The sequence below is a fragment of the Engystomops pustulosus genome, chromosome 8 (genome assembly GCF_040894005.1).
Source record: "Engystomops pustulosus chromosome 8, aEngPut4.maternal, whole genome shotgun sequence".
Taxonomy (NCBI): Eukaryota; Metazoa; Chordata; class Amphibia; order Anura; family Leptodactylidae; genus Engystomops; species Engystomops pustulosus.
The window spans coordinates 52,395,122-52,415,240 of NC_092418.1; the positions used below are offsets into that span (position 1 = coordinate 52,395,122).

General features: G+C 40.8%; 1 protein-coding gene across 6 annotated transcripts in view; it reads left to right on the top strand.

Annotated features, from left to right (window-relative positions):
• The window catches only part of OSGEPL1 (O-sialoglycoprotein endopeptidase like 1), a 247,443-nt gene that overhangs the window by 48,356 nt on the left and 178,968 nt on the right, over positions 1-20,119 (top strand). For all 6 annotated transcript variants that reach the window (XM_072120940.1, XM_072120942.1, XM_072120937.1 and 3 more), the window contains exon 2: positions 2,567-2,782. In XM_072120940.1, the coding sequence (XP_071977041.1) occupies positions 2,583-2,782 (200 nt within the window). In that variant the 5' untranslated portion in view covers positions 2,567-2,582. The remainder of the gene's footprint in view (positions 1-2,566; positions 2,783-20,119) is intronic.

The window sequence follows — 20,119 nt, forward strand, 5'->3', positions numbered from 1 at the left end:
CCCCCCCTCACACACACTTCATCATCTTTAGTCACCAATCACAGCATGTCGGCAGTCCGCCATTGAGGAGACAGTAGGCGTTAACCCAGAAGAAGGCTCGTCCTCGGAGACAATATTAAAAATCAGTGTCCCGTGTGGTACTCCACTGGTAATATCAACCCAATCTGAGAATGTGCCATTAACCCCTTTGCGCACCTAGACGTGATACTACGTCATAGGATGCGGGTCATTCCTACACCTTGACGTAGTATCACGTCATGGCGATAGCCCACGGGATCCTGGCGGTACGCGGTAGCTGGGATCCCGCAGTAACGGCCGGGATTACGACTATGGCGATCCCGACTGTTTAACCCTATAGACGCTGCGGCAACCCTGAGGCCCGATCAGGTCCCCAGGGCTGCCTATGGTAGCTGCCTGCTAGGATAGTGCACGGTGCATGATCTAACAGTGAAGCTGTCAGCCTATGCAGAATGCATAGGCTGACTATGTAATATGCTGCAATACATTAGTATTGCAGTATATTACAATGAACAAGTGATCAAATGATCACTTGTTCATGTCCCACCCTGGGACAAAATAAAACAAAATAAAAAAGTGCAACTAAAAAAAAATTATTAAAAAAGAATTCCATGCAGTAATCAAATAAAACATAAAAAAATCACCAAAAAAATTGTCACTGAACTAGTACGATGAGCACCGTAAAAAAAAAACCCTTACAAAAATTATTACATTTTCACATCTGACCGCATAAAAAGTGATCAAAAAGTAAAATATACCCCAACCTGATACCAAGAAAATGTACAGCTTGTCCCGCAAAAAATAAGCTCTAAACCAGCTCTGTAAACAAAAGAAATATAAATGTTCTGCCCATTGTTACATGGCGATACAAAAACAAACAAATTTCTCACAAAATGAGTTCTATATTCTGCTAAAAACCATAAACAAGAATTAATGATTTTTTTAACCACCACCAAGAAAGAGTTAATAAAATCTGATTATTAGCTATTGAGCCCCCTGTAAATGATGTACCTGAAAAGTGGATCTCATCCACAAAAAAAATAATCTCCCATATGTCCAAATTACAAAAAAAATAAACATTTTATAGCCTGTAAAATGTGACATTGCAGATCTGATCTGAATGGCGCAGCTTCCCTTCTATGCCCGGCTGTGCGCCCATACAGCAGTCACCACCACATATGGGGCATCCTCATACTAGGGAGAAATTGGGTATCAGACTTTGTGGAGTTTTTTGTCATTCAATACTTTGACGGTTTAATTTTTGGCCGAAATTAATACATTGTCTTAAAAAAAAATTCCAGCTTGTAAATTACACCTCCATTTTGTTTTAACCCCTGTGAAGCATCTAAAGGGTTAACACACTTCTTAAAGTTGATTTTTTTACACATTGAGGGGTGTAGTTTCTAAAATGGCGTCATTTATGGGGTTTTACTGCTGTTTAGGCCTCTCAGTGTCAGTGCCCCTAAATAAGGGTTTTGGCGATTTTCATAAAAATGAGAAAAATTGCACCCAAAATTCTGAACCTTCTAACAATTTAGAAAAGAGAGCGGATGCATAAAACCCTATGCCGATAAAAAGCAGAAATTCCTGAAATGTTAGTTATAAAGTTACTTGGGTGCTATGGCTATCTGCCTGAAAAGCAGAAAATTTTGAACTTTGAAAATTAATCATTTTTAGAAATTTTTGCCAAATTTAAATTTTTTTCATAACTAAACACAAAAGATATCATCAAATTTTTTCTATTACTTTGTTTTACCGTCACACACTGTACTTCAATCTCAAAATCCCCTGGATATGTTAAAGCGTCACAATGTTATAACCTCCTTTAATGATACAGGGCAAATTTTAAAAATCAGGCCTGGTCCTAAAGGTCTAAAATGGCTTACACACAAAGGGGTTAATGATGACCCTCTGTTTTCTACCACTAAGCCATTTGCTCACCCAAATACACAGATTTTCTACTAGTCCCAGCAGTCTAATTTTATGTACCAACCTTTCATGCCACCCTTTATCAAATGCCTTGGAAAAGTCCAGAACATTAACAGCCAGGTTAGGGTAAATAAAGATTGGTTTTGTGTTTGTCCTAACAGGCTTGGGTCTGGGATAGTTGGGTCTGGGAAAGTCAAAGCAATTTATTTGTTTGCCTAGTGAAGAATAGAAGAACAATGGAAAAAGTTATACTTAAAGTTAATGCATGGGTTGCACTGAGAGAATGCCCAAAAAATCTAAACTTTGCAAACTTCCCCTATTTTAGTTTAGTTTAGTAATTGTACTTTAGTAGTAGTAGGTGTAATAAGCCACAACAATATTTGAACGCAGTCCTGGTATACAAACAGTTGGAAAATAAGGCACTTGAAATGTACTGTGCCATCTGATTTATCATATTTTTATTCTGTCTAAATATAAGAATTTGAACACACATCAACACATCAATAAAGAAAAGATTAATAAAGTGAAATTTACTAATCTATTATAACGTGGACAAAGCAAAGCTGTACATTGACTGTGCATGTTTCTTATTGTTTTGTTGTATGTTTCTTTTTTACAGGATTCACTTGCACAGGATGAATATAAAACTATGCTATTTCTGCAAAAAGTTTTGTGTGTTTAGTAAACGAAACTTTTCGGTACAGTCCATGGTAAAATACCAAAGAGTAGTTCTCGGAATAGAGACAAGCTGCGATGAAACTGGTGCTGCTGTTGTCGATGAAAATCGTAAAATACACGGGGAGGCTCTTTTTTCTCAGAAAGAAATCCATTTAAGGTGAGTAAAGGTGCCTAAATAGTTTTTTTTTATTTATTTAGTTTTTAATTCTTCATTTTTATAAGGCCCCATGCACTTGACCGTATAAAACGTCCATATATCGGCCCCATGCATTCCAATGGGCAATACGGTCATTCATGTACATGGCCGGATTGTCCAGCGTACCGCACTGTAAGTAAGCCGTATAAAAATATAGAGCCTATTTTCAGCCGTATTTCCTTTTCATACGGCCCATAGAAGTCAATGGCAATGTATAAAATACAGGCTAAATAATTGCTGCATACAGCTGTGCACCATATGCTGCCATATATACGTGCAGAATCCTGAACCAGTTGGAGGTGCATTCTGTCAGTCAGCCAATAGTCAGCCATGCATCATTTGCCAGCCCACTGTATTTAATATGGATACGGTGCAGTACATTGCCATACTGTTGTAATACGTCCCATATTTATGGCCAGAATACAGCCGTATATATTCAACTGAAAAGACCATACGGTCGTGTACATGGGTCCTAAAACATATAAATGGGGGCTATACATAAAACAAGACCAACATGTTCAAATCGGCTATCCGATAAAAACCATATAAACAAGGACAGGGTATAAAAAATGTCAGCAGAATACATGTGGCACACAGGCTATCCTATACAGAGAAAGGCTATTCCAGAATCGCCCATTGCTTTGAGGTGCCATGTCAACCTTGTGCAGAAAAGACACCTTGTGGTAGCTACAAATATCTCGGAGGCCAATCTAAGGAGCCGGACAATCCTGTCGGATCACATTAAAAATTCAAAAAGGCTTGCATTTTACCCTGTTTGGTAGGGATATTAGACAATAGGTTGGGCAATAGGTTTCCTTTTTTATGGATAACCATAATATATACCTGGAACATATACAAGGACGTGTCAGTGAATTTAAGGCTCTGGTCAGAGTGGTAAGCATGAGTGGGGGAGTAGCATTTATAACAGGTTGGTGACCCATTGAAACCCATGGCCTTACTGGATTGCATCACTAGCAAATGCTGGTGCATATGCTAGTTTTTCACCAGATATGGGTTGTTCAAGAGCAGTAGCCACCTCTGTTGGAATGGCTGGCATGTTGGTGTCCGATAAATACACCTGAATAGACTGGGCAAGGGAGAAACCTAGAGGGTCTGCAAGAGGCCTATGTTTATGCAGCTCATGGAAGAAATGGGTAGACACCGTTTCATATGGGTCCTTTGTGGGCGGTCCTGTAGGTTGAGAGACCACAGGGAGATAATTCCTGGCATTTTCCTGCTAAGGTGCAGGTGCACTTATTGCCATACTTGTAGAAGTGAATGCGCCCCCTTTTAGCAATAAATGGGTATGAAAATATAGCTTCTCTTTCAAACATTTTTTTTTCTAGGGCAATTTTAGAAACCACAGCAGGAAACTTTTGTGCTCTTTCCAAGGTCACCAGTAGAAGGGATGCTTTTTCAGCAGCCTATTTCTTTTTCAGTTGAGTACTGTGCTTCACAAACGTCTTCCCAGCGACATATTTGTGCATTGCCCAAACTGTGAGAGGAGAGGTATCCCCTGCTAGGTTGTCGGCAAAGTAATAGTTGAGGACAGTGGAGACATCCTGAGATACAACAGGATCTCCAGATAGACTCCAAATAGACTATTTCTTTTTTTGTCAATCTGATAATGGACTGTGCGCCATAAATCTATAGTTAATGGAAGTGTGATAGTGATTAAATGTGATGGAAGGTGATAGTGCTTGGAACTATATATATGGAAATATGAATTACACCCCGAGAAACATTAACCAGGGAGTCAAGGGCTATATCGATGTCCCCACCTAGTAAGGTCATCCCCTCAGCAAAATCCTCAAGCCTGACTACAATCTCCTCTTGTGTGGCAAGTTAGAATTTGGTAAGTAGACATTAGTCAGAATGAAAAGCTGTCCCACCTATTAAAGTATGTCAGTGCAAACAACATAAAAGTCCAACAAGCTTGTGAAAAGAGTATATAAAAGAATACAGGTCCACGAAGTGGCACCTCCTTATTCAAGGAAAAGGGTATCGCCGACACGTGTCCCTCAGAGGTAGCTTATCCTCAGCAAGAGCAGAAGGGTGCTTCTCCCATAGGGTAGCAGGTTAATCTGATAAAGCTTCCCTCTTCATCAGATCCTAAGCATATACAAGGGGCACAAAAAAGAAATTCTATAGTATAGAAAATAGAAAGGGGGGGGTAGGCAGCAACGAAAAAATTGTTGTACAGTAAACAATTTAACCAATGAGATTGGTAGTATTCTTACTAAAAAGTTTTTTAAAAACTAAGCAACACACACTGAAGAATAATCCATTTAATCCCTTAAATTGGACAGAGAAGGAGGGGAGAGGACGTCATAGGACGGAGAGCGCTACAGCCGGGAGAGCTAATGTGCTCTTAAAACAGCAAGTTCTCTGCAGAGGTACAGCAGTACATGGCAGAAATGAAGGAAATAATGAAAAACCTGCTGATGTAGATTGGGGGTAAATTAGTCAAAAATAAGGCAGAAATTGCAATCTAAAACTGGGTAATCTTTCCTAGACCTAGTCACCAAAGCTCGTCCAAGAATTCACCTACGATAACCATAATCTCAAGGCTAGTGTACCTGTTGAAGAACAACAGCAATATTTTCATCAACACCACCGATAAAGGCAGTGTTATTGTTATCCAGAACCAGGAAGAATATTTAACCTCTTACCGACATGTGACGTAATAGTACGTCACATGCCGGGTCCCGGTGCATGGAGAGGGCTCGCTGGCCGAGCCCTCTCCATAGCCGTTAATTCTTTGCTGCATATTGCAGCAAAGGCTTACTGGTAACACCCGCGATCGGTGCTGCATAGGCGCCTCCATCTTTCTGAGGCTAGTCGCTCCCCGTGACGTCATAGGGGAGCGGCGATCCGTCGCCATGGTAGCTTCGGGTCTCACGAAGACCCAAAGCTACTTCGGGTTAACCCATTCATTACAATGTGCTATCAGCACATTCTAATGTATGAGTAGTAAAATACACATATACTGCCATATATGCAATCACCCCCCTGTCCCTAGAACTGATATAAATATAAATAAACAGTAAAAATCATAAACACATTGGGTATCGCCGCGTCCGAAAATGCCTGAACTATCAAAATATGATAACGTTATTTCACTGCGTTTAACCCCGTAACGGAAAATCACGCCCATAGTCGAAAATGGCACTTTTTTGCCATTTAAAATTTTTTTTTAAATTCTATAAAAAGTGATCAAAAGGTCGTACAGTCCTAAAAATGATAACATTGTAAATGTCATCAAAATCCGCAAAAAACGGCACCACCCACAGCTCCATACACCAAAGTATGAAAAGTTATTTGCGCCAGAAGATGGCAAAATCCTCCAAAAAATTTTTGTACATGAGGTTTTAATTTTTTTAAATGTATGAAAACATTATAAAACCTATATAAATTTGTTATCCTCGTAATCGTACGGACCCAAAAAATAAAGTAGACTTGTCATTTGGGGCGCACAGTGAAATCCGTAAAATCCAAGGCCACAAGAATACGGCACAAATGCGTTTTTTTTACCAATTTCACTGTATTTAGAATTTTTTTTTCCGCTTCCCAGTACACGGCATGGAATATTAAATACCACCATTTTGAAGTGTAATTTGTTACGCAGAAAATGAAAATGTTACAGATTTTTGAATGTGGGGAGTGAAAAATGAAAACTCAAAAACGTAAAAGGCCTGCGGCGGGAAGGGGTTAATAGAGACCCAACGGACTATATCTGACCCTGTTTACTATGAACCAGTTTTCCTAGACCTTTCTGCCTAATATAAGAAAGAATTTAACTAATAAAACATGTGTTTCATGATAACATCTCCAAAGATGATGTAATTATATCTTGCATTATATATCTTATAAAATACGTTATTCTACCATTTTTTTTTTAAATTCGGAAGAAAACTGTTGACTTCCTAGGACAGTTAGTCATTTTCATAACAAATTCCCTCATCTGTAATCTTTCTCATTATGTGGACCTCGTACTTCAACCGTACTTTCAGACCCTTAACTCTCTTACCTAAAAGACTCAACCCAACTTATTAGAGACCTTAGAGATTTTCCCTGGAAACAATACTACTATTTTCTTACGTTAGACATATGTATACTCCATGATCTTGGTCTCCAAGCAAGCAACTAAACCCTCTTGGCTGAAACCACTCTTCCACCACAACAAACCAATTTTATCCTAGAAGCCATCTCATTTATCCTAACTCATAACCTTGGAGGACAAACTATACTGTCAGGTATGCAGTTTGGCTCTAGATTCCCCTGCAGTTATGGAACCTATATATGGGTATTTTTAAATTCCCATACGGCCATGACAATCCGCATTATCTTCAAAATATCATCTATTTTAAGTGGTATATCGATGATATCTTATTTTTTAGCTGGGATGGAAATGAAGATGTCATAGACTTATTTGTCCATTCACTTCCCTTAACAACAATCTTTTTTGTTATTTGCATTTCCATTTTTCACTCCCCACCTTCAAAAACCTATAACTTTTTTATTTTTCTATGTAAAGAGCTGTGTGAGGGTTTTTTTTTCTGTGTAACAAATAGGCCTTCAGAGTGACAGTATTTAATATTTCATGCCCAGTACTGGGAAGCGGTAAAGAAATATCCAAATGCAGTGTAGGCTTTCTTGTAGGCTTGGTTTTTACATCTTTCATTGGGTCGGTAAGATCAGGAGGATACTAAATTTCTACTGGTTTTATAATGTTTTCATACATTTGCAAAAATTAAAACCAGTACGAAAAAAGTCTTCATTTTGCCCTCTTCTGGCACTCATAACTTTTTCATACTCCGTGAATGTGTCACGGGTGCCTGCACACCCGTGCCTCACTCCGGTCCCCAGCTCCCTTCCCTGCTTCCTAATCTATCTGCTTTCCTGCTCCGGATCCAGCAGCGTCCCCGCACCGCCGCTCGAGTATTTAATGGGCCAGCACACCACTGATTGGTGATGGCCATTCCCAGGAAATTAGATAAAAAACTGCCTCTCCCAGCATTCCCCTCCAGTTCTAGTGCTCCAAGTGTCTCTGAGAAAGCTATTTCATGCGATTTTCTGTATTTCTGAATTCCCGTTGTAACCCTGGTTCCGTTATTGATCCTGTGCTGCCTGTGCTGCCTGTCCTGACCTTCTGCTACGTCCCCCGACTCTGATCCTGTGCTGCCTGTCTCGAACTCCTGCCTGTTCCTGACCATGAGTTTGCCTTACAATTCTGTACTTTGCCTTGGACGCCACCGCGGACAAAGTCGCGCTAGTGGAATGACCTGCTTTGCAACGGGTTCTGGTAAAAACCGCTACACCGGTACCACTTAGACTATGGTACCAAGGTGTCGGCTTACTTCATTGTCCACGGTGGTACAGAGGATTTACTACCACAGATCCTGACAGAATGGAGCTATGTGTGGTGTCATTTTTTGTAAGATGAGATTTTTTTTCAATGCTTCCATTTTGAGGACTGTGCTGCCTTTTGATCACTTTTTTTATATTTTTTATGTTACAATATGAAAAATTTTGACTTTAAGCGCTATTGTCCACTGGGAGTAACTGTTATTCTATTTTGATAGATTGGACAGCGGCGTTCCCGAACATGTTCATGATTTTTACTGGTTATTTTTATATCAGTTCTTGTGAAAGGGGGTGATTAGAATTCTTATGGGGTTTTATTTTTTTAACTTTAACTTTTTTTTTTTACTATTTTTCAGACATCCTGGAGTACTATATTCCTAAGTCTGATTGATCCTACTATATACTGCCATACTACATACAGTATGGGGATTTTCAACATCATCTATTACAATGTTTAAATCGCACATTGTAATAGCCTAAAACAAGACAGCCTTGGGTATTTGTATGGCCAGTGGGTTTGGGGGGCTCATCTCAATACCCACGCAGCCAACATGTGACTTACTAATATGTTGCCAAGGGACTAAAACTGTAGATGCCAATAGCTATGTTCCATTTCAAAGTTTCTATTACAGACCTTTGATTAATGAATATCCCCTTTAATCAATTTCAAAGGGTAAGAAAAACTGCACTAAGGATGATAACTTTCATCTACAATCTTTGTTCCTCAGAAAAGGATTCCCAAAAAATAAATATCCAAATCCTTTAATTTCTGGAGCTTTTTAACTGGCGAAAATTATTTCTCAAGTTGATGAACCCAAAACGACTCCTAACTATCATAAAGAAAAAAAACAATAGAAATTTTAATTTAATCACCGGCTTCAATGCAGTAAAATTTCATACGAAAACAAATATTGAATTCCCAATGGGTCATACTCAAGGCCGATCCATTCCTTGCTGACATTCCATCGAGCCCCAATCTCGCTTTTAGGTGGAGTACTAATTTGAAATCTATCCTAGCTCCTAGTCAATTGAAATCCTGCACTAAAACGATTTCCTCTAGTTCTAAACCACCAGGAATATACAAATGTGGTTCAATGCCTGTGCTGCAAAAATATCTCACACTGAATTACCTCCCTTTAAAAGGAATGTTACTAATTAAACATTTTCCTTGAAAGATGTCATGGACTGTTCCTCAACTTATGATATATATAAATACATATGTGTGTGTGCGTGAACATACTATTTCTGTATCCTCTTATATATTGGCCGCACAATCCATTCATTACACAAAAAATCGGTTTCTCACAACACAACATAGGGGCAGATTTATCAAGCAGTCTGAAAGTCAGAATATTTCCAATTGCCCATGGCAACCAATCACAGCTCCCCTTTAAAATATTCATGAGCACTGGTGAAATGAAAGCTGAGCTGTGATTGGTTGCCACGGGCAACTGGGAAATATTCTGACTTTCAGACTGCTTGATAAATCTGCCCCATAGTGTTTTTAAACAACACATGCTAAAACATGGGGAAAAGTTTTCTGACACACTATGGCACAATGGAAGAACGCAAAACATTACTGGCCATCTTCCCAGAAGCCACAGGGCGAAGAAAAACCTGGAGCCGCTGGGAGAAGAGGAGCGTTTGAGGTAATTATACAGCTTTTTATTTTTAAGGGGCTGGGGACATTACTGTGGGGGCTCGGTAGGGAACATTACTGTAGAGGCTGGGCAGTGGACTTTTCTATGGCGACGGGGCTGGGGATGCTACTATGGGGTTGTGTGCAGGGGACATTACTCTGGGGGGTTGTGTAGGGGACATCAGTAATCAGTATTCGGGGCTGTGCAGGGGACATTAGTATGGGGACTATGCATTTTTGAGGGGGCTCTGCTGTGGACAGTTCTTAATGAGATATTTTGTCATGAGTAGCAGCAGCATTTCCCATCCTAGGGTTATATTCAAGTCAATAATTTTCCCAGTATGTAATGATAAAATTAGGTGCCTCAGCTTACACTCTGGTCGGGTTATATTTGAGAATATGTGGTATAAAAAGGTGGTTAAAGAGAAAGGAGGACAGGAGGGGGCATTATAAAGGGGACTACAGAAGAGGGGGCACGTTATATGTATTGGGGTTAGATATGAGGTATTTGTGGGGCACACCATTTTTTTCCTGGGATCATGGTTCTAGTCTCTGAATACAAAAAGTCTGGGGACCACTGCCATAGAGTATACATATAATTTTTAATTTGTCGATATACTGTATGTAACTTTGTATGCTGCTCTTTGCATTACCTTTTTATCATTCACTCATATATATTCTGTTCAATTTAAATTAATTATTCTTTGTAAGGAGAGAACTGGGGAGAAAAGGGAGACCCCCAGAAGTAACAAAGGACAAGGGGATCTCGAGAAATTCTTGTGTTAAAAACTCACCTCGCCGCCCGGGCATTTTTTGCAAGATGGCGGCCGCAATAGAAACAGAGGCCGATACGCCGGAAGACTCCGAAATGGAGAGTCTCGCTGAGGAAAACACCTCCTCACAAAAAGCACCTCTATCCAGCACACCCCTGAAGCAAGTGTTAGCGCAAGCACTTGGCCCTGTAATAGAAGAACTGAATGCAATTCATAGTATCATAGTATATAAGGCTGGAAGGAGACGCAAGTCCATCAAGTCCAACCTTCAAGAATTAAATAAATGTTTTATCCCCATAACCCGTGATATTTTTTCTCTCCAGAAAGTCATCCAGGCCTCTCTTGAACATGTACATAGAGTCGGCCATAACAACCTCCTGCGGCAGAGAGTTCCATAGTCTCACTGCTCTTACAGTAAAGAACCTTTGTCTATGGTGATGGTAGAATCGCCTCTCCTCTAGGCGTAGAGGATGCCCCCTTGTCCTGGTCACAGGCCTAGGTATAAAAAGATCTTTGGAGAGATCCTTGTACTGTCCGTTCAGGTATTTGTACATTGTAATGAGGTCTCCCCTCAGTCGTCTTTTTTCTAAACTGAATAATCCCAAATTTTGTAATCTGTCATTGTATTCTAGTCCCCCCATTCCCCTAATAATCCTGGTTGCTCTCCTCTGCACCCGTTCCAGCTCTACTATATCCTTTTTATACACTGGTGCCCAAAACTGTACACAATATTCCATGTGTGGTCTGACCAGGGATTTGTATAAGGGCAAAACTATGTCTTTATCATGAGAATCTATTCCTCTCTTGATACATCCCATTATTTTATTTGCTTTAGCAGCAGCCGCCTGGCTCTGGTCACTAAAATTAAGTTTACCATCCACCAATACGCCCAAGTCCTTTTCAGCTTCAGTTTTACTAAGTAAATGACCGTTTAGAACATAATTATACTTTTTGTTTCCATGGCCCAAGTGCATAACTTTACATTTATCTACATTAAACCTCATCAACCATTTCTCTGCCCATCCCTCAAGCTTCCACAAATCCCTCTGTAATGCTAAACTATCGACCTCAGTATTTATTACTTTACACAGCTTAGTATCATCTGCAAATATTGAAACTTGACTGTGTAAACCCACTACAAGGTCATTAATAAAAATATTAAAAAGAAGTGGCCCCAATACTGACCCCTGTGGAACTCCACTGGTAACATCAACCCAATCTGAGAATGTGCCATTAATGACCACCCTCTGTTTTCTATCACTAAGCCAATTACTTACCCAGATACACAGATTTTCTCCTATTCCCAGCAGTCTCATTTTATATACCAACCTTTTATGTGGCACGGTGTCAAATGCCTTTGAGAAGTCCAAATATACAACATCCACAGCGTCCCCCAGATCCAGTCTTGAACTTACCTCCTCGTAGAAACCAATCAGATTAGTCTGACAGGACCGATCTCTCATAAACCCATGCAGACGCTGGGTTATAAGGTTGTGCACAGTGAGATACTCCAGGATAGCATCTCTAATAAATCCCTCAAATATTTTCCCCACCACAGCAGTTAGACTTACGGGTCTGTAGTTTCCAGGATCGCTATTTGATCCTTTTTTGTATATTGGTACCACATTTGCTATGCGCCATTCCTGTGGAACATAACCAGTCCTCAGTGAAGCTTCAAATATTAAAAATAATGGTCTGTCTATCACCGTACATAATTGATGCAGAACCCGGGGGTGTATGCCATCTGGCCCAGGTGATTTATCTATCTTAGTGGTTGCGAGGCAGCGCCGTACCTCTTCCTGGGTTAAACTGTTGACATTATAAAAAGAATTTACATTATTCCTCATTGTGTCTTCCACCAGGGGATTTTCCTGGGTAAAGACAGTTGAGATGGCGACATTCAGTAGATTGGCCCTTTCCTCATCTCCTTCCACCATGACCCCCATGTTATTTCTAAGGGGGCCCACACTCTCTGTCTTTAGTTTCTTATCATTTATATACTTGAAAAATAATTTGGGATTATTTTTGCTCTCCCTGGCAATATTTCTCTCAGTCTCTATTTTTGCGGCCTTTATCTGCTTTTTACAGGATTTATTTTTCTCTCTATAATCCTGTAATGCCTCATCGCTACCTTCACGTTTTAGCACCTTAAACGCTTTATCTTTCTCGCTTATTGCTTTCCTTACAAGACTAGTTAGCCACATAGTGTTATAGGATTGGTAATCCAAGAAGGTGGCGCACTCAGAGTGGAATTAGTATACAGATTTTAATAGAAGTCTAAAAGCACAACGCGTTTTGGGGTCTAAGAAACCCCTTTATCAAGTGAACAAGACTGAGAAGGTACATAAAAGACATATAGGGTGGGGTGGTCAAAATTTTTAAAAAACATAAAAAACATTTCATTTAGTTCAATTGTATTATGAGAAATAGATCTATGTACAAAAATACAGATATATCGGATTCTTAAATATAGGGCAATTTTAAATACATAAATAAATAAATATATGTGAACATATGAAGGATAAAAAGTATAAATACATAAATTTACATAAATTAATATTTATATCCGGAGGGTATGCTTTTCAAATAAGCGGCATTTGTATTAAGGGGTGACCGGCTGTAAGGGGTCTTTTTTTGGGGCTTACCTCAGAGGGAGAGAGGGTTCGGGTGCTCCGATCTCTTTAGGAATTTGGCGGGGTAGGCCGGCTTTTATCTCCTTTCGTCGGAGAGCGGCGCGCGCCATGTTTTCTTGTGCGCATGCGCAGGTGATCTTGGTATCCAAAAAGATGTCGGCCAGAGGGGTTGCGACAGATAGTTGGGCGCATGCGCACGGGAGGTTCGTGTGTGAGCAGTATTGTCGGCCGGAGACGTGGCGACAGATATTGGCCGCATGCGTGTAGAAAGTTCATGTCTACACAGTGAATTTAGGTTTGTGCATATATGAGTTCATGTCTACACGGTAAATTTAGGTTGTACATAAATGAGTATATGGATGAGAACTCATTCCTGAAAAGCTTGAATGGGACGATAATTGATTAGATTTAGCACAGATTAATGTAGATAAGGGGATAAAGGGTTATGTGGTGCTCAAAGTAACAGATGATGTTTAAAAATTATGTTAAAAATTACTGCTTTCTAGGGTTTCGTTCAGACCATTAGGGACTAGGCTGTTCATCTTAAAAATCCAATACATTTCCCTTTGGCAGAGCTTATTGTATCTACTGTTTCCAGGAGGAATCTGTTCTATGGGGGTGATGGTAAAAGATGAAAAATCGTTTTGATGATACAAGTGCCCGTGTCTAGAGACACTGTGTTTCAAAAACCCATTCGTAACATTACTGCGATGTTTGTTGATCCTTGCATTTAATTGTTGGATTGTGCGTCCAATGTATTGTAGCCCACATGAACATTCGAGCATGTAGATCACGAAAGTGGACGCACAATTTAGGAAGGAGTTAATGTTGAACGTTTCGTTTGTGGTATTACATTTGAAATGTTTAGCCCGATGGTTTATGTTAAGGCAACATTTGCAGCTGGGTTGGCCGCATTTGTAACTCCCAATGGGTTTGGAGGGGAAAAAGTTAGTAGTTTTTTTGTCGTTGGTATTCCGAAGCTTGCTTGGGGCTAGAATATTTTTTAGGGTTTGAGACCTTCTATAGGTGATGATGGGTTGGGTGGGGATTTGAGGTTTCAGGTGGGCGTCGTCCAACAGAATAGGCCAATGCTTCTCAAGGATTTTTCTTAGGTATAGATGGTTGTCGTTATAAGTAGTGATGAAGCTAAGCTTGCGGTTCATGTGTGGTGTATGTTCGGATAGAGGCTTTTTTCGGGGGACGTGGCAGTCTTTTTGTGACAGTTGTTCAGCCCTTTTAACCCCTTAAGGACGCAGCCTGTTTGCAGGTTAAGGCTCGCAACTTTTTTTGGAAATTTGACCAGTGTCTCTTCCTGTGGTAATAACTTTTCAACGCTTTAAGATATCTCTGTGATTTTGAGATTGTTTTCTCGTGAGACATTGTAGTTTATGTTAGTAGTGTCATTTCAGTGATCCGTTCCTTTTTTGGGGGGTAAAAATTCAAAAATTTAGGAAAAATTTGAAAAAAATGACTATTTTCAAAGTTTCAAATGTTATAATTTTTAGACAAAAAGTGATACCACAAATTTTTTTTGATAGAAACCTTTTGCCATTGGTCTTCTTTTTATATCCATAATTTGTTTTACGTTTCCATTATTTTTATGGATGTGAGAAGGTTTGAAGTTTTAGTAGCAACTTCTCAGATTTTCTTGAAATTTGAAAAATGCGAACTTTTTGGTGATCAATTCAGTTTGGAAGTGCTCTATAAAGGCTTATGTACTATATACCCCCACAAGTAACACCAATTTATGAACCTAACATCTCAACCTATTCAAATCAGCATTTAAGAAGTCTGTTAACCCTTTAATTATTTTTCCGGAAGCATATGAAAATGGAGTGGAAATTTTGAAATTTCAATTTTTGATTTCAATCTTTCCAATTTAGCCCTAAAACGGATACATTCAGAAGGAATTTGAGGTAAATATATATTCCTAATTTCTTGCCCTGCTTCTTCCGAGTACGGCAATACCAGACATGTGGATGTCAGCTGCTGTTTCCCCGCACATCGATGTCCAGAACAGAGTTAGCGATACCGGGAATTTGGAAGGCCAATTTGGCTGCAAATATTTTGTGGTGCCACAGTGTAATTGAAGAGCCCCTGAAGTAAAAGTACAATAGAAAACCCCCCAAAATGTCACCATTTCGGAAACTAGACCCCTCAAAGAATTTATCGGTGGTTGTGGTGAGCATTTTAACCCCCGACACGCTGGTCAAAATTGAATGCAAAGTAAATGGTGCAGAGTAAAAATTGTGTTTTTATCTCAAAAATGTCATTTTAGTGCCTCATATACTGTGCCCAACCCATGCCACTTTAGACAAACACCCCAAAAATCATTCTGCGGGTTGTCCCGAGTACAGCAATACCACACATGTGCCAATAATTTACAGACTGGGCGCACAGAAGGGATGAGAACGGAAGGAGTGAAATTTTGATTTTCCAGCTCCGTTTTCACATGTTTGGATTTGGAGTGCCATGTCATGTTGGCAGGGCCCGTGAGGTGCCAGTGCAATAGAAACCCCCAATAAATGATACCATTACGGAAACTAGACCCCTCAAAGAATATATCGGTGGTTGTGGTGAGCATTTTAACCCCCGACACGCTGGTCAAAATTAAATGCAAAGTAAATGGTGCAGAGTAAAAATTGCGTTTTTATCTCAAAAATGTCATTTTAGTGCCTCATATACTGTGCCCAACCCATGCCACTTTAGACAAACACCCCAAAAATCATTCTGCAGGTTGTCCCGAGTACAGCAATACCACACATGTGCCAATAATTCACAGACTGGGCACACAGAAGGGATGAAAACGGAAGGAGTGAAATTTTGATTTTCCAGCTCCGTTTTCACATGTTTGGATTTGGAGTGCCATGTCATGTTGGCAGGGCCCGTGAGGTGCCAGTGCAATAGAAACCCCAATAAATGATACCATTACGGAAACTAGACCCCTCAAAGAATTTATCGGTGGTTGTGGTGAGCATTTTAACCCCCGACACGCTGGTCAAAATTAAATGCAAAGTAAATGGTGCAGAGTAAAAATTGCGTTTTTATCTCAAAAATGTCATTTTAGTGCCTCATATACTGTGCCCAACCCATGCCACTTTAGACAAACACCCCAAAAATCATTCTGCGGGTTGTCCTGAGTACAGCAATACCACACATGTGCCAATAATTTACAGACTGGGCACACAGAAGGGATGAAAACGGAAGGAGTGAAATTTTGATTTTCCAGCTCCGTTTTCACATGTTTGGATTTGGAGTGCCATGTCATGTTGGCAGGGCCCGTGAGGTGCCAGTGCAATAGAAACCCCAATAAATGATACCATTACGGAAACTAGACCCCTCAAAGAATTTATCGGTGGTTGTGGTGAGCATTTTAACCCCCGACACGCTGGTCAAAATTAAATGCAAAGTAAATGGTGCAGAGTAAAAATTGCGTTTTTATCTCAAAAATGTCATTTTAGTGCCTCATATACTGTGCCCAACCCGTGCCACTTTAGACAAACACCGCAAAAATCATTCTGCGGGTTGTCCTGAGTACAGCAATACCACACATGTGCCAATAATTCACAGACTGGGCACACAAAAGGGATGAGAACGGAAGGAATGAAATTTTGATTTTCCAGCTCCGTTTTCACATGTTTGGATTTGGAGTGCCATGTCATGTTGGCAGGGCCCGTGAGGTGCCAGTGCAATAGAAACCCCCAATAAATGATACCATTACGGAAACTAGACCCCTCAAAGAATTTATCGGTGGTTGTGGTGAGCATTTTAACCCCCGACACGCTGGTCAAAATTAAATGCAAAGTAAATGGTGCAGAGTAAAAATTGCGTTTTTATCTCAAAAATGTCATTTTAGTGCCTCATATACTGTGCCCAACCCATGCCACTTTAGACAAACACCCCAAAAATCATTCTGCGGGTTGTCCTGAGTACAGCAATACCACACATGTGCCAATAATTTACAGACTGGGCACACAGAAGGGATGAAAACGGAAGGAGTGAAATTTAGATTTTCCAGCTCCGTTTTCACATGTTTGGATTTGGAGTGCCATGTCATGTTGGCAGGGCCCGTGAGGTGCCAGTGCAATAGTAACCCCCAATAAATGATACCATTACGGAAACTAGACCCCTCAAAGAATTTATCGGTGGTTGTGGTGAGCATTTTAACCCCCGACATGCTGGTCAAAATTAAATGCAAAGTAAATGGTGCAGAGTAAAAATTGCGTTTTTATCTCAAAAATGTCATTTTAGTGCCTCATGTACTGTGCCCAACCCATGCCACTTTAGACAAACACCCCAAAAATCATTCTGCGGGTTGTCCCGAGTACAGCAATACCACACATGTGCCAATAATTTACAGGCTGGGCACACGGCAGGGGTCAGGAATAAAGAAGCACAATTTAGGTTTTCAAGCTTCGTTTTCACTAGATTGGTAATGGGGGGTACCCCCGAGGTACCAGTACAATAGAAACCCCCAAGTAGTGAACCTATTTTGGAAAGGGCACCCCTCAAAGAATGTATGTAGGCTTGTATGAGCATTTTAACCCCCAACACGCTGGCCAAAATTGAGTGCAAAGTAAATGGTGCAGAGTAAAAATTGTGTTTTTATCTCAAAAATGTCATTTTAGTGCCTCATGTACTGTGCCCAACCCATGCCACTTTAGACAAACACCCCAAAAATCATTCTGCGGGTTGTCCCGAGTACAGCAATACCACACATGTGCCAATAATTTACAGGCTGGGCACACGGCAGGGGTCAGGAATAAAGAAGCACAATTTAGGTTTTCAAGCTTCGTTTTCACTAGATTGGTAATGGGGGGTACCCCCGAGGTACCAGTACAATAGAAACCCCCAAGTAGTGAACCTATTTTGGAAAGGGCACCCCTCAAAGAATGTATGTAGGCTTGTATGAGCATTTTAACCCCCAACACGCTGGCCAAAATTGAGTGCAAAGTAAATGGTGCAGAGTAAAAATTGTGTTTTTATCTCAAAAATGTCATTTTAGTGCCTCATGTACTGTGCCCAACCCATGCCACTTTAGACAAACACCCCAAAAATCATTCTGCGGGTTGTCCCGAGTACAGCAATACCACACATGTGCCAATAATTTACAGGCTGGGCACACGGCAGGGGTCAGGAATAAAGAAGCACAATTTAGGTTTTCAAGCTTCGTTTTCACTAGATTGGTAATGGGGGGTACCCCCGAGGTACCAGTACAATAGAAACCCCCAAGTAGTGAACCCATTTTGGAAAGGGCACCCCTCAAAGAATGTATGTAGGTTTGTATGAGCATTTTAACCACTAAGGTGCTGGCTCAAATGTAATACAAAGTGAGTAGTGCAGAGAAACAATTGTATTGCAATTTATCAAATATGCCATTGAAGTGACAAAAGTATTTTGCCCAACTCATGCCACTTTAGACAAACACCCCAAAAATCATTCTGCGGGTTACCCCGGTTAGGGCAATACCCCATAGGAGGCAATAATCTGTAGGATGGAGACACGACAGGGCTCAAAAGGGAATAACTTGTTGGAGCACAGACATTGTACTTTTTTTTTTCTTTTTGGCATCATGAAAGATTTGTAGATGGCAATAGGGGCCAGTACAGTAGAAACCCCTAAGAACTGACCCTATTTTGGAAACTACACCCCTCCATGAATTAATCTAGGGGTATAGTTAGCATTTTAACCCCACAGGTGGACCCCTGAAAAAGTGCATAATGGATAGTGCATAGTAAAAAATATCCATTATGTCATTTTGTGCCCAGCTGCTGCCACGGGAGACAAACACCCTAAAAATCATGATGCATGTTTTCCCGGGTAAAGCATACGGGACAGTAATCTACAGGCTGGGCACATGGCAGGGCTTAGAAGGGAAGATGCGGCATGCGGCATGATGTATAAGCTGTGCGTCAGGGTAACAACAGGGTACTCTAAAAATCCAGGGATGTATGATAAATTCGGAAGCAATCTTTCATACATAACCCTGGTTTTTCTGGGCATGTCTCACAGTGATGAATGGTGTCCTTCCTAATGCCATTTTTGGAGCACACCCTGCACCTCTTTTGTGACCTTCCCTTGCTGGCTGATTGGGGAACTACTCCTGGAAAGTGCTGCCCTGGTACAATACGTGATGTGGCCTCACTTCCAGATGTGCTAGCACTCTCCCCTTCCTGGTCTCCAAAAAGAAAGTACTTTATTACCACCTCTTGAAATTCCAGGAAAGTTCCCCTCTGGCCGGCATATCGATGCAGCACATAAGCATTATACAATGCCATCTGCATGATGTGCACGGCCAGCTTCTTGTACCACACCCTCGACTTCCGCATGGCATTGTACGGCTGAAGCACCTGGTCAGACAAGTCCACCCCTCCCATGTATTTATTATAATCTAAAATACAGTCTGGCTTGGGGGCTTCTGCACTGGCACCTCGTACTGGGACAGGGGTGGTGGTGTGCTCATGTATTGTGGTTAATACAAGGACCTCTCTCTTGTCCTTGTACTTAACACACAGTACAGAGTCGCTGCATAGTGCCCTGCTTTCGTGCCTTTTAAGTTTTTGCCCAAGCAGCGACTTAGGGAGACCTCTCTGATTTCTGCGTACAGTGCCGCATGCCGCAGTATTTCTGGAAGTGAGGCACTTGAACAGGGTGGTGCTGGTGTAGAAATTGTCCAGGTAGATGTGGTATCCCTGGTCCAGCAGTGGGTGCACTAAATCCCACACTATCTTCCCTGTAACACCCAGGAAGGGGGGGCATTCTGGGGGCACTATAGTGGAGTCCTTCCCTTCATATACCCTGAACTTGTATGTGTACCCTGATGAACTTTCGCACAGCTTATACATCTTCACACCATACCTTGCCCTCTTATTGGGCAGGTACTGGC